This window comes from Onychostruthus taczanowskii, unplaced genomic scaffold (assembly GCF_017590055.1).
Source record: "Onychostruthus taczanowskii isolate IOZ18803 unplaced genomic scaffold, ASM1759005v1 scaffold5, whole genome shotgun sequence".
Lineage (NCBI taxonomy): Eukaryota > Metazoa > Chordata > Aves > Passeriformes > Passeridae > Onychostruthus > Onychostruthus taczanowskii.
In genome coordinates this window covers 13126939-13142106 of record NW_024502568.1, presented here as the reverse complement: position 1 = coordinate 13142106, position 15168 = coordinate 13126939, and the positions used below count along the sequence as shown (strand labels likewise).

Here is a 15168-nt window from a genome sequence, read left to right as displayed (position 1 = left end):
CCTGATCTCTCTTCAAAGCAGTTCTCCAATTTCAGCCCAGTGGCGCATTTGTTTTTATCATGAGGGCCAAAATGACCACCTTGCACTGTGTACAGTTGTTCTTGGTTTGGGAAGTAATCTTTAAATGTTGTGTTTCCTGAATCTGAAACACTGTGCAGCATCAACTCTTGAGTTTCTTTGCACTGAGAGCTCAGATTGCTCAGTCTGACATCACTCTGAACTCTGTGTTTTCAGCTGGCACAGATGCTTATCAGATGGCTGGGAGAGGATGCAGTTGCTGATTTGTTAGGTCTGACATAATCCAGGTGTTTTATGCAGCTTGGAATTTTTCAACACACACTTGGAAATTGTCTCAACAGACACTTCTCAGCCAAGATGTCTGACTGTTGGACTCACAGTAATTCCTCAGATCTTCCAGTTGTCCCATTCTTTTTTTGAACTAAACAGCTACAACTGCTGACGTAGAGTCCCTCAGTGAGTAAATACTCTTGTTTAATTTGCGTCTGAAGGTATTGATGAGGGAGAAAGAAAAATAGAGAATTTTGGAAGTGAAAGAAGAAATATACACTATATACACAAAAGTAACAGTAATGAAATTTCCCTTTTTCATCAGCCCTCTGTGAGTGGTGTGAAGTTTGGCTGGGCCAATTCCCAGTGCAGCACTGTGTGCTGACATCCAGGGCTTTTCCACTTATATCTGCCATAGGAACCTGTGCATTTTTCATTCTCTCATTCTCATTCCAGAATGAAGGATCACTTTTATTTCTGTGTGGTTTTCAGTTTTGCTCAGTGCCCCAGAAGGTTTTATGTTTTCTCAGTACAATAGATGATCTTTGACTTCTCTACAGAATTTGGAAAAATTCTTTAATCTAGTCAGGTAATAGAGTTCTGCTGCTTCTCTCATTTAAGTCTGGGCCTCAGTAATGAAACTATAGTGGTAAAATGTTTAGCAAACTTTTTCTGTGTTATAAATGTCTTGTTTAATTAAATTATGCTCTTCACATGACCAAATACTTGCACTTTTCACACTTCTTTTCTAATTGCAGGCTTGACCATAGCAATTTTCTCCTGTCATGCTGTTGAAAGAAAAATTAAATTTACTCATAAATTAAGGAAAGGATGGGAACTTTGGTGTAAAGAAATAATAAGGAATATATCTGGCAAGTCTTTATCTGACCTGTACAAAAAACTCAAGTGTGCAATGTCCTCAAAGAACTTAATTGTTGCAAACATGTTGTTATCTGTCATTATCTTAAAACTTTTAAGAAAAAGGGAAAAACAAAGCAACACTGTTAAATTTCGGCTTTGTTTCTTTTTAATCAAGAAACACTGGGAACAAAGTAACAAAGATAATAAACTCTGATTTTATTAGGCAAGACTACACTTCCAAAACTGTGCCATAAAGTGGGCACTTTTCAATCTGTAGGATATAGATTTAATGTATAGTCATATATAATAATGTCAGTCTTTATGTGCAGCTGTCTTACAGGTGCAGCACCTTTCTTTGCATTTGGATGGAGATACTGTTCAAACAAAAATTTTCTTAGTATAGCAGAAGTTAAAACTTTGGCTTTGTCTTTCTGAAATTGGAATTGAGCTCCAAACTTCCATCATGATGAGCTCTTTAAAATTTAAATGTGGAGTTGGGCTGCCTTGTGATGTGTTTGTTCACCTTACACCAGGTGATATTAACCTCCTGTAAGGTGAAATCTCAACATGGCTCTTTGTTTTGCTTGTGGCTTATGTTGCAGTTCTGGATAAAAATTGTTCTATTCCTGTTTTGAGCTATCTCATGTGCTTGTTTTTCTACCCAGTACAGCAAAATGGCTCCTGGGCTGATATTTTAGAGGGGCCATAAGTGCCCTTGAAAAATTCCATAAGAGTGTGTCTAAGTGAGCAGAAGCAAGAGAAGCGAGCAGAAGCTTGAGAGCTGTCACAGTCAGAGAAGTGTTTACCCTTGGGTTGTCTTAATTTTACCAGTTCAGATTATTGGTGGAAGTTGTCTTCAATAGCTTTACTTAATTTTCAAAGGATGTTTACTACAAATCTCCACATCTGAAAGATGAAAGTCTTATTGAAAGATGAGACATTTATTGATTATAAATATTTAACCTAGAAACATTATTTGACAAGGTCAAGATAAACAGAGAAAATTGACATGTTTTCCTGACAGCTTTTGTCTGTATCGTCTAAAGAGCTGTATAACACATCACAATCACTAATAAGATACTTGGGATGAAAGCTTAGAAACTGTTCTTGTAAAATGTGTATAGAAAGTTTAGGGGGGAATTAAAATCTAACAGCTCTTTTGAATGAGTAAGGTTTGTTTGAAGTTTGTATTCCAAAATATTTATCTGCTTCCAGCTGCTGTAAGATAAGCTGTGAATAACTTGATTGCTGTTCTATAGCCTAAAGTTTAGAGTCTGGTTTGTGTTTTCCTTTTCTAGTACTAATATCTGTCTGAAAAGCTTTGTAGCCTTAAGAACTACACTTTGTTATAAATGTTACAAAAACCATAGATAAGAGGATCCCAGTTTAGTGAAATACCAATATGAGCAGTAGTAAACTGATTTTAATGTACAGTAGCACTCTCTTAAACCAACAAGAGCTTCACATTGTGATATTTAGGACTAAAGTCGAAGACTCTGGTGGCTATTGTTGCTCTTCTTAAAATAAAACATAAGTCCTTTATGGGGAAATGCCCCAGTTGAACACTTAATTTAAAAACAAACCAACCACCCCCCCCAAAAAAAAAAAAAAAAAAAAAGCAACTCAAAAAAAAAAAAACCACAAAAACCTTAGCTAAAAATTCTGTTATATTTTATATTTTTGGAGTTCTTCCACTAGAGGGTGTCAGTGTCTTTCCTTTGGTGTAAGGCTGTGCCTTTGCAATGTGTTCTTTCTGGACTTCTCCATATGCACATCAGTAATAATAGGGACTAGATGAAGAATAGGGAGTTTAATGTGGTATCTGGGATGTATGTAATGGGATTGCAGTTCTTACCACAGTCTTTTGTATTTCAGGTTACTGGTGTTTGGATCCTATGAAAGAGAAACAAATGTTCATTGCACAATGGAGCTGAGCAGTAATGTTTGGGAAGAAAAATCAAGAAGTTCTATTAAAACGGTAAAAAAAAAGGGTGTCATCTCTGCATATTGCACTTTGTCTCATGCACTTGATTACATTGTCTAGAAAGTGTGTCTTTAGGCAATCAAATGGGTGACATAACAGAAAGAAACAACCCCAAACATAGCAGACCAGTTATTTACTTTTAGTCCACTGGCAAATTACCATGTGTGGATAAAATTGTGTTCAGTTCTCACAACTGTGCTTGAAACTGTACCTGGTTTGAATATACTGCCAGCTGTCCAGCTGCATTAAAACAAATAGTGGAAAATACACATTTTATAGTCCTGTTGTATTTGGGCAGGGCAGTGTTTAGAAAGCAGTGAGTAAGATTCACCTGTCTTTGCCTGGCCAGTATTGTAAGGTAGTCTTTTACTAATTATTGCACTTGATAACAGGAGCTCAGCAGCATACAGCCTGCAGATTGCCTGCCTTTTTTTGTGAGGTGAGAATGACCTTTTTCTATTTCTTCAAAGAAAAGTCGATGTATGAAACAGCCTTTCAGTTTTACATTCGAGGGATATTGTGTTAGTAATCAAATTGAATTGGGCTTGTGCTGAGCATTAAGTAGTGTGCTTATTGAAGAAAACCTCCCAAAGCTTTAACAAGACTTTGTGTTAACAGTTGGTTTCATGTAGAGAAATCCCTGGAACAAAAATCCCTGTCCTGAATTTTACCCTTTGCTGAGTGCCACTAACTTAAGAACTTAAGCCTTTGCCTTTGTTACATCTGACTGGAGTTGTGTTTGGAGACCAGCATCATTTTCCACTGGAGCAGCAAGAATCCAGAATTTCAACATCTCATTCAGTTTTCCACCATTAAATTCCACTTTGCGTTGGGTCTAAAATTCTTGTAACAAATGCTGTGATACTTGTTTTCAGCTTGCTGTATATTATGTTTTGACAAAAAGGGGTATGGCTGAGCAGCATCTGTGTATGAAACCATGCACGGATCTGCAGGGTTGGTGCTCTAGCAGTTGAGGTGGTAATGCATTGATTTACCAGTGCACTCCTCTAGACGAATTAGCATATGATTATTTTTAGAGGTTGAGTAGCAGTGTTAGAACACATTCTTTTACACAGAGGAGGAAAGGAAAAATGCCCTGCAGACACTGGCACTGATGTGTTTGTGACAGCAGATGGCAGTAGGACTAAAGGAGTGAGGGTGGAATGGCTTCTTTTAAAACTATGGAAAAGTACTCACAGAGAGGCTCCCAAAAACTCATCTTCTGTGTCAGTGTCTAAGTGAAATGGCAGGTTTTTAAATATGTCCTGAGTTTTTGGAAATCTGGCCCGCAATGTACATGCGGATTTTCTGTGCGTTTGTGCTGCACTCCTTCATTCAGGGAGTTCAAACATTCCCAGAGCAGAGACTCCTTTGTTTGGGTTGCTGCATCTCAAGCTCAGCTGGCTCTGGAGAATTCACTGTGCCCAGCCACCTGGAACTTGAGGCCCCTGGAATGGTAGCCTGGTTTAAAGATCCTGCTTTTGAAATCTCAGTATGGGACAATGTGGAAACTGAAAATCAGCAACTTGCAAAACTACTTTTTGGTTCTCAGTTTATATTCAACAGATGTAGCAAAATCATAGAAATCTCTTCCTTAAGAAACCTGGTTAAATTTGCAGGCTAAGTTACAAAACGTTAGGACATCTCACTGAGTGGTAAGAGTATTTTCAAAGGTCCTCAACAATATAGGAAGGTTTGCTTACACATTTAGCACTGGAATCTTGTTCTTTTCAGAAATACTGTGTGAGTAGCTAAATAGTAAGTTAAAATGAAAAAATTGTGTCATTTTTCCAAACAAAAAGTTTATTCTATCCTTAGTTGTGATTATTAGCCCTAATGCAATATTAACCATGAGGTAGCTGATGGCAATACTTAATATCTTTTTTATATTAAATCCTTATTGTAATGCTCACATGTACAATATTTACTCAAGATGAAGAATGAATAACAACATCAGAAACTACAAAAGAGAAATAGCAGACAAAGTTGTAGTGAAAAGTAAAAGGTACATTCTGTTTTAACAGGGCCTAATTTACCAATACTTAATATCTTTTTTATATTAAATCCTTATTGTAATGCTCACATGTGCAATATTAAGATGAAGTTAGAATGAATAACAACGTCAGAAACTACAAAAGAAAAATAGCAGACAAAGTTGTAGTGTAAAGTAAAAGGTACATTTTGTTTTAACAGGGCCTAATTTAAACAAGCCTCAAAAAAGGCATGACAATACATCCCCTGATTCAGAATGTGTTCTACGATGTTCCTGAGGAAAATTCTCATAACTTTCTATGCTTCCTGACATTTTCATTCTTTTTATTGTGTTAGTAGTAGTGATAAAAGACTAGACAGGTTTAATACTTCGTAATGAATTTTGGCAAGACTTTAATCTGATCTCAGAATTTATGGAACATTAGTAGATGTCACAATTGATTTGGAAAAAAGATTCTGTGTTATTGAATATATCTGGAGCATTATTGAAGTGTCTGTTACAATACAAAGGTGTCTCAGGCTTATGTTTGTCAAATCTGAAACAGGAGTAAGACTTCAGAGAGTGATTTGGCACATTTCCATGTGAAACACGTAAACATCCTTAAATACCTTAATTAGTAGTACATGCTGCTGGAATTAATGTTAATCAGTGCATTGCTATGTAAAAATGATGTATGGCTAGGATGCAGTAATTAGCATTAGCAGCATTGGATTGCCAGACAGGTGTTCTGTGGTTAAATAATGAGATATCCCTAAATTATGGGACACTAGCTTGTAGATATAAAGTGGATGGCTATGTCATAAATATGGATGGTTATGTCCCCTGGACTGCCTGTCAGCAGTACCAGGTTGATTTCTACAATTAAAAAGAATTGTTCTATTTTCCCTTGGAGTACATCTTTTCAGAGTGAACCCTGGGCCCTCTCTACCTTCGGTGAGACTCTTTACCAGTGCCATCACTTCCTGTGTAGTGTTTTAAAAAGAATAGCATGATTTTTCAGCAAAAATCAAAGTTTCTTTATTTATAAAAGGAAAATGCAGTCTGCTTTCTGTAGAACTGGCAGAAGGATGCAGATGAAGTATGAGTAGCAGAGACCTGAGGTAGCTTTGTAAGTACCCTGTGCATTGACTGCTCTGTAGATATGCTGGTGCTTTTCTCTGGATCCACCTCTCTAGAGAAGAATGAATCAGAAGTGTGGTTGTATTGAGCTGAGAATCTTGTTTCTTATGAACTGCTCTACAAATCTTTGTAGTCATGTTTATTTATCTACATACTGATTTTTCTGATAAAGATTAAGTAGTTTTCTAGAAATTGTAGAAACTATTGCAAAGAGATTGGTATCTTCTGATAATCTTATACACATGTAAACTGTAAATGGCTTGTGATTTTTATTGGTTGTAAGAATCCAAAGTAATGTGGAGAGGTTCTCCACTGCACATTAAAAATATATTTGTTCCAAGTTTTCTCTTCAAGTCTTTTTACAGAAATTCAGGAGCCCAAGAGAACCATTATTGATCATGAAGTAAGTTACATAACCCAAGAAAAATTTGAGAGAACACCTTTAAACTCTGGTGTCAACTATGTTGTCTGAGGTTGTACTGTAAGAATAGCCACAGGTTCATATTTCTGCACAATTTCTTATTTCTACAGGCAGTAAGTCTTGGGGCTTTTTTATTATTGGTAGGGTTTTTCATTATGATTTGTGAAATCCCTTCTATAAATATTAACTTTAGCAATACTGAAACTGCATTTCATATTCTGCAAAGTAAAAATTTCCATCTAAAATGCCATGTCTGGTAGCCCACAGGATTCACTCTTGCAGCAGTTTTCTCAGAAGCACACAAATATCTCCTGAAGTAATCTAATAATAGAAAGAATTAAAGAATTAGCATCCCAGTGCTTTTTTTATGAATGCTGCTTGATGTTTTCTCCAGTTCATTCTGAACATTGTGATCAGGACTGGAGTAACTCAAGGGGAGGACCTATAACACCATCTTTCAATCTTGCACTGTAAAAAAAAAGAGTAATATTTATCAGCTTTTCATAAAACTAAATTTCCTTTATCAGGGATTAAGGGAAACTTCAAGGTATTCCAGTACCATAACATATGAATCTAAAATGAAAAATAATGTAAATCAAATCCAGCACCTTCTGAAATAAGTTGCCTGAAGGTACTGAACTATAATGTCAAAATTTAAAGCAACTGTGAAATGTTAATTTGTGAATACATGGAGTTAAATGCCTCACAGTTGGCATTTCACTGTGCTTATTTAACAGCCTGCCATTTCAGCATTTAATCCTATCAAAAGAAAGAAGGAGGATTAAAGCAAGAAAAGCTTTTTGAAAATGTCACTTTTTATGAAAATTCATGATCTTGTAAAACTTGGTAATATTTGTAAATACAATGGAGAATAGTTCTGAGATTTGTGCCTTATGTAATATTCTGTAATCTGTCTTTCAAATAAACTTGAAGGCCATCAGGATTTTTTCAGTCTCATCCTAAACATTTATGCTTTTTGACTTGGGGTTTCAGAAAGCTTTACTGTGGTTTAACGAACAACCTTCTGTGAAAATGCACTGTAGTTCTTTATTACTTAGAAACTGTTGAATATGAACATTAAAAAAACCCCACCAAAACCTCACTGACAGAGGGGTTTATTTCAGTGTGTATTCTCCCTTCAGAGCCCAGTGCCATTATTCCAGTCACAGCCTGACCTGGAACATCTTACCTGCTCATCAGCAGCTGGTCTGTGCTGCATCCTGGCCATGAGCATCCTTGCTGGGGCAGGCAGAAAGCAGAGCTTGCTGCACTCTGGCATTTGGCAGCAGACAGTACTAAATGCAGCACGTGCATCCAAACCTGGGGCTTCCCTTCCGTACACCCTTTTCTCCCGATGTCCAAATTTGACATTGTGATTTTCCCGGAGTCCTACAGACGTTGACTGCTTGCAACAACTCTGACTTGCTGAGTTTGAAATTTAAAATAGTAGATGAAAAGATTAATGGATAAAATAACTTGAGTGAGAAGAAGCTGTGCTGAATAGTGCTTAGTGCTCTCTGTGTTCTTGCACTTCCCCATCCCCAGCTCTTACTCTGAGAGTTGCCAGTAAGGCTGATTCATGGTCCTTGGATTTAGGAGTTCTGCAACCAGCTACTTGTCCTACATAGTTAAATAAGTTTGACTTGAAGCCACCTAATTCCAGTTGAAACCTCCATTAGATTTTGTAGCCAAGTTGTATTCAGATGCCATTGGTGATACTGTCTATCCAGCTGAGGTTTTCCAAGCTGATATTTTGCAAGGTGTTGACCTCTGAAAATGTGGCAGTGACCTCCTGATTCATCAGAGTAATGAAAGAGGCTCCAGCCTTTTAGTTGGTTATGTTGTGTGAATTGTCCTTAGTAAGACTTTTCTGTATGACTGTTCCAGGACAAAAGCTACATGAAACTTCAGGCTTACTCAGGATTAGTTCTCTTCTCTTTTTTACACAGCTGATCTGAAAAGAAACCCATTTTTGCTGTGTTTTTACTCATGGCTTAGCCAATCTGTAGTACTGATTCTGTGAGTTACCTTTCAGTTGACTATTTTATGTATCATCCTGATAGTACCCATTTTGACTGTCAGTTGTAAGCTTTTCTTGTCGTACTTTTTAATGTACTCGTTCATATTTAAAGATATGTAACTATTAAGTAAACAGTAAATTATACCTTTTCCTTAGAAATGCTTGTAAAAGTGAAGACTGTTTCAGAGTCCCACCAGATGTGGTGCTGGTGATTCTTTTTTTTTTCCCTATTTTTGTTGGCCTGTTCTGTAACAAAATACTGAATGCAGTAAAGAGTTTTAAGTAGGTTTTACAGCAGCTGTCTTTCTCATTTGCAAAGAAATTGATTTACAGTGATAGCTGATCTTGCTAAATAAATAGATGGCTGATGCATGAAAGCTAACTTTGTTTATATAAACAGTATGGCTTATTGTAAGAGAGATAACAGTGTTTTATTGGCCAGAGTACACAGAGTGGTTCCTGGGTAATTCAGTATTTCTGGAATGACTTTTTCAATTATTTTATTACATGCTATTGCAAAGTTGCACAGCCAGATGAGCTGGCAGCTTGGAGGCTGCCTCACATGGCTGAAGCGGAAGGGAAGGGACTTACTTAAACACAGATATCTACATTCACCTTTGGAAAAATAAGCTAGTTCTATTCTCATTGGTTTGTAGTTTGTTTTTCTCTTCAGCTCTCCAGTTTAATTTTAAAATATATTTTCTCTGATAACCTTGTAATAGTTTGTCTTTTCCTAATGTAGATTTTTTCTTTCAGATTGAAAGGCTGGGATCTGTTCTTACTAAGAAGGTAGTAACTGGATTGGAGCTAATTTACTCATGTGTCTGGATTTTAGTGATGTTGCAGTGTTTCCCTACCAAATGAAGACCTCATCAAGTTGGGCAGGTTGACAGCTTTCCTTCCATTGGTGAACAGTTATGTCTCCCAGAAGAATGAAGAAGGGGTGTCTGTGCTTGAATGTGCAATTAGTGAACAGAAACGTTTTCCAGAGAGAAAGCCTGGGAGTGGGTAAAAAGTTGTGGAAAAGGGGCCTGTGGAAGTGAGTAAAAATCTTGTTAAGAAATAGCGAGGTATTGGCACTTGGTGCTCACAAACTCTCCTAAAACCTTGTCTCCCAACCTCTGTGTGAGATGTGTGCAGGTTTGACATGACAGAGTTGCAGTGTTGTTCTTTTCTGACTGCAGGTTGCTTGTCTGAGTGTTACTGCCACAAGCAGTTCATCATCTGGAAGTTCATCTTGCAGTTAAGGAAGAGAAAATTACATTGGAGTTTCTGCAGATTGTCAAAGGCTAGGCAAGTGCTTGTAGTTGTCACAGAACAACTGATGCTTAACTTCTGCCCTTCAGGAATCTGGTATTGCCCTTGCTTCCAAGTGGAATTATCTCACCTGTTTATGGACTTGGAGTGCATTAATAACTACTGGGAAGATCATACAAGAAATCTCAGCTGCTTGGTTCTGATTCTTATGTTTTTTTGTTTACACTGGCTAAATTAACAATTACATTAGCTTAAAAGCATCATCAGGTTGCATACCAGAAGTAAACTTGGAATGGAGATTTTAAAAATATCCTTAATAACTGTAAAATAATTATTTATATTAATTATTTAACTAACAAACCTACCATTCTTTAATGTAGGTATTTGATGCCCTTCAATGGGATAGAAATGAATTTTCATGCACCACAAATAGTTAGTTGATGTCTAGTCATTTTAAATCTTATGGTTCAAGTGTCAAAATGCAGGCATAAAATGTGCTGAGTGACTGCAAAGAAAGCCTTTAATTTTGTGGGAGGAATTCCTTATTGGGAGTACAGTCTAATGTATTGTAACTATTTTTATGAAGTCAGGTGCTTTAAGTAGTTCATATTCTTGAACTCAGGGTAATGCAGTGTTGTTACATGTGTCACATCTTGCCTTCCTAAAATGTAATTATTTAACTGAACGTTATCTCAAATCAACTGTTTATCTTTTTTCTTTCTCCCTCTTCAATCACAAGCTGAACCAGAAATTAGGTGTTTGTTTCAGTCTTACAACTCTCTTTTAGGTCTGGTGGAGCTCAGCACATGGAGGCCACACAGAGTGAATGAGAGCAGTGGTATATTGATATAGTTGTTATCTGTGGTTACTGCACTGCCAGTTACTGTGGCTGTTCTATGTCTGCAGAATAGCAGGAATGGAATCTCACTTTGTAGGCAAAAGTGAATATTAAGATAATTATCAGTGCAAGATAAGTAATTCTTATTGGTGACCAATGGTTTCCATAATTTAAAAAAAAATTACAAGCAAAAATTTCCCCAGAGAAGTGCACTGCATGTTCTTCCAGAGCACTGTAATGGTGGCAGAGAGCAATAAGAGAATAATGTGAGTGGGCAGTGCAGCAATTGTCCTGGAAAAGCCTTGGGGATCAAACCTGGAATTGCCAATTCCCGTCATACAAATGAAATGACTAAAAGGTCACCTGGTGTATTAAGGTTAGAGGAAGCAGAGTGATGCTCTGCAAAGGCCACCTGCAGATCAGAAGTGATCAGGAGTAAATAATCATTAGGAAATGGAGCATTTCCCTTAATGCCATCTGGTAAAAGGCTGTCTCTGTCAGAGTTTGGGTGAGATAAATAGAATTTATGAACTATGAGTGTCTTCACAGATACTTTAGCCAAAAGTCATTCAGATCTATACTTGTGTCATCTCTTTCCATTTTTAGCTGCTTAATTTGGAGTCTGTGCACCCTCAGATTCATTTGATATTAGTCAAAGCTTTAGATTTTCCTTGCCTGAAGGAAAAAGAAGCTTAATTCCTTAGAAACCTGAGGCAGATATGCAGCAATATTTTTAGTGTGTTTTGTCTGTTGGTTTTTTTTTTAATTGTAAAAGCCATCTAAAATATATATATTAGAAATATGCACATGCACTTTTCATGCATAAGTTGTGCATATATGTACATGCACTCTATACACACATATATATATAACGAAAAACATCAGTTGCTCTACTTCAGTTGAATATATATGGAAGTCTGATGGATAACAAGTTGACCATGCATTAAAAAAATGTAGATACTTGCAAATACAGTAAGTGACCCTTGAGAAACTGGAATTGACTCACCTGAAGTTCATCAGCAGAGTCAAGAAATAACAAAGTCGATGTTTAGAGGGCAATTGCAGAAATCTTTTTCTATGTTCCACAGTAGTTAAGTCACACATCTGTGGGAATATATCAGAAATTGTCTGTACAACAGCTTGTAAACTAAAAACAATCACTTTACATAACAATGTGAGCTGCATGTGAAGGGAGCATAGGATTACAGTGTTCAGAACTTCTAATGCAACCAAACATGTGGCTCATCTCCACTGTAAATCTCCCCCTTTGAAACCAGTGATTTCCACTGGTTTAAATCAGATGCACATTTACAGTAGGATTTCATTGGACTAGTTAAGTGTACAAGTAACTTGCTTCAGTCACAAACTGCTGTCCAGACACATCATATTTCTGTGAAATGTGGAGTCCAACTCTGTTTGAGCTGTACAGTCTGTTCTAGAAATGCACCAATATGGCAATTAGTCTATTTCTGGATTCAAGACTTGTGTGTAGACTGTAGATCAAGTTCTCTCTTTGGTCATATATATATAAATAAATGAAAGAAAGTTGGGAACACAGATGTGCATTTTGCAAGCCAAGTGGACAGTGGGGTGCTTAGGCTGCCCTGTTAGAGCTGGTACAGCCTCGGGGCTGGGGGCAGTCCTGGAGGCCTTGCTGGGCTCTGCTCCTGAGTACTCACATCAGGATTAGCATTAGCAGCAGCACTGCTGCCACAGCTCCGTCTGCAGGGAATGCACTTGGTGTGTTCCAGCTGCAGGAACATTTCCTAATGCAAATCCAAGCACAGGAGGTGGGGACCATGGGGAGTTCTGCCTCGAGAGCACACGGCTGGCCTGAACTAAAATCAATGTCTGTGCACAGCAGTGAGGAAGAGCAAACAGTGACTGGCAGCTTGGTGCAGGACCATGTGCAGTGATAAATACCTGCACCAGTTCTGCTACCCAGGGAGCAGAGGAAATAGGACAGGAATAGCACTACCAGCAAAGCCAGCTCATGGGAGTAAAGTAGCTGTGAATATTTAGCTAGTATGGAATCTTTAAAGTGCCTGATTAATGTATGTTATTTACAGGTTTGAGAAACTCCCAGGAAGTATGTGGTTGTATGATCAGAAACATTCAGCAGAAAAATTGGCTTGATTCCAAGCATTTCTTTATAAACATATATATATATATAGTCCAAAAGAAGATTAAAATGGTATCTGGACAAGGTATCTGCTTGGAGTCAGTGATTTAGAATGGAAGGGACCTCTGGAAGTAATCTGGTCCCAGCTCCAGCAAAGTCAGTGCCAAGCTGGCTCAGATCCTCTTCCTGAGCACAGCCAGGCAGTGCTCATTAATAAAAAAGTCTTTTTTTCTTCAAATTGTATTTTCACTTTTGGTAAATAATACATGACAGACTATGCTGTTACATAGGGAGGGGAGGGCAGCAGAGCTATCTCATTTCAACTAGATAAATAAAAATAATTCACAAAAATACTAATTTAGTCTTCAGACTAGCCAAGAATATATCTATAGGGATGGCTTCAAATGGGATAAACTTTCTGTAGCAGAGAGTCCAGGCTGGAGGCAGTTTTAGCCTAAAAACTCTTAATGAAATTGCATCAATATTACATCTGAGGTACAGACCTGCTGGAGAGAGAAAGTAATATTAAACATCTTCATTTTGGCTACAATGGGTGTTTAGCCAAAACGTGGGAACATCTATGATGGATTTTTACTCCTTGCAAAACAATATTTGAGAAAAAAATTATTTTTTAAACAAGTTTTTTGCCAGTCTTGATAAACATTTGTATTTCCACTGGAGTTCTTGAAGCTTTCTCTATTGGAAGAGAATCTGAAACAGGGAGTATTCTAAAAATGTTTGTAATAACTAGGAGCAAACTCTTGGCTGCTGTTGTGAGCAGAGGCATTCAGATTCTTGCCAACTGATGTGTAGAAGTGGATGAGGAACCAAAAGTCTTGGTTGCATATGATTGAGGTAACCAAGAGTTGTAATTAATTCCTGAGCTTTAAAAATAGCTGCTAGGAGGAACAGATTTTATGACAGGTCATTAAAGCAATATTCCTTCATATCTAGAAATTGTAATGAAAAAATAAATGAAATTTACCAGAAAATTAAGAACCTGATTCTCACTAATAAGAATAAATTTACTTCTACAGAGATTAGTTTTGTTTCTGAATTTGTTTTAACAGATGGAAGTAGTAACTTATAAAGGCACTGGAAATGTGTCCTGGACATAATACACACTTTTCTGCACATTCAGAAATAATTTAGTGGAGCAAAGGCTTCTTTTTTGATTTTGCCAACCCTCAACCTGGTGTATAACTCTTCAAATGCTGAGGTAGGTGTTTTAAATCTATGATAGAAAAGACTGAAGGAATGCTGACTGAAGGAAGGCAGCAGGAAGAACAGTGTAGGGGAAAATGCTGTGTAGGTCTTGACAGATTTTGTCCTGGGACTCCTTTTCAGCAAAGCAGTGGTAGGATGGGAGAGGTACAAGCAAATTCCTTTCTGTTTCTTCTCTTCTGTCCATATCAGAAATAAATATTTGACATTGAAATTTGTCACTCTTTCTTATTTTTCTATTTTTGCATTTTACTGGGGAGTAACTTTACCAACTTTATCAACCAGCTTCTGAAAAGAGATTCTCCTTCCTTATAAAAGCTAGATTCTTTTTTTCTTGCAATGTGCTTTCCTGATGATTGGTGTCTAGCAGTTCTACAGATTACTAGGTAAGTTTCAAGTGTTCTGTATTGACAAATGCAAAGTGCAGGAGTATAAATTTCTACTGTCAATATAACAGATTGATTTTTTTAAAGTGGAATTTCTCTTGAGGCAGCAGCATAAACCCAGAATAGGAGAGCACTGGTTAATTTGTCGTTACTGAGAAGTGAAAATTTTGCAAATAAGTCATGAACTTGAAGTGTACAGTCTTCTTTTTATGAATCTATAGGTGTCATGCATTTCTACCTAACATTTATTAAGGAAGGAATAGCAGTTGAGAGTGCTGAATGAGCAGGCAGCCAGTAACTATCAGTTGATCAGAAATACTTTAAAGCAATGTCTCTTATAAGAGAGAGAGTGTGGCTGATATGCAAAATGTGCACTGTAGATGCAGACAAGCTTTTTTGAGTATTGCTTCCATTTGTCTTGAATACTCTGTAAGGTGAATGTTGGCATGGGGTCTTATCTAGTGTATAGATTTTTTAAAAATTGGTTATTGTCAGTAGTGCAATTTTTTGTTATTTAAGAATTTCAAAAAATCGTATTTTAGCCATGCTGCTTTAAGGTTTGTATGTCAACTGAGTGTCACTGAAATCTGCAGGCATAACTTTGATATCCATTCCAAAGCGTCTCATTGCTCATTGGAAAAGTCAAGTCTCATCT

General features: G+C 37.1%; 1 protein-coding gene across 1 annotated transcript in view; it reads left to right on the top strand.

Annotated features, from left to right (window-relative positions):
- Positions 1 to 15168, top strand: part of PDZD8 (PDZ domain containing 8) — a 52990-nt gene that overhangs the window by 18418 nt on the left and 19404 nt on the right. Inside the window, exon 3 of the mRNA XM_041415648.1 lies at positions 3025 to 3127. Within this exon, the coding sequence (XP_041271582.1) occupies positions 3025 to 3127 (103 nt within the window). The remainder of the gene's footprint in view (positions 1 to 3024; positions 3128 to 15168) is intronic.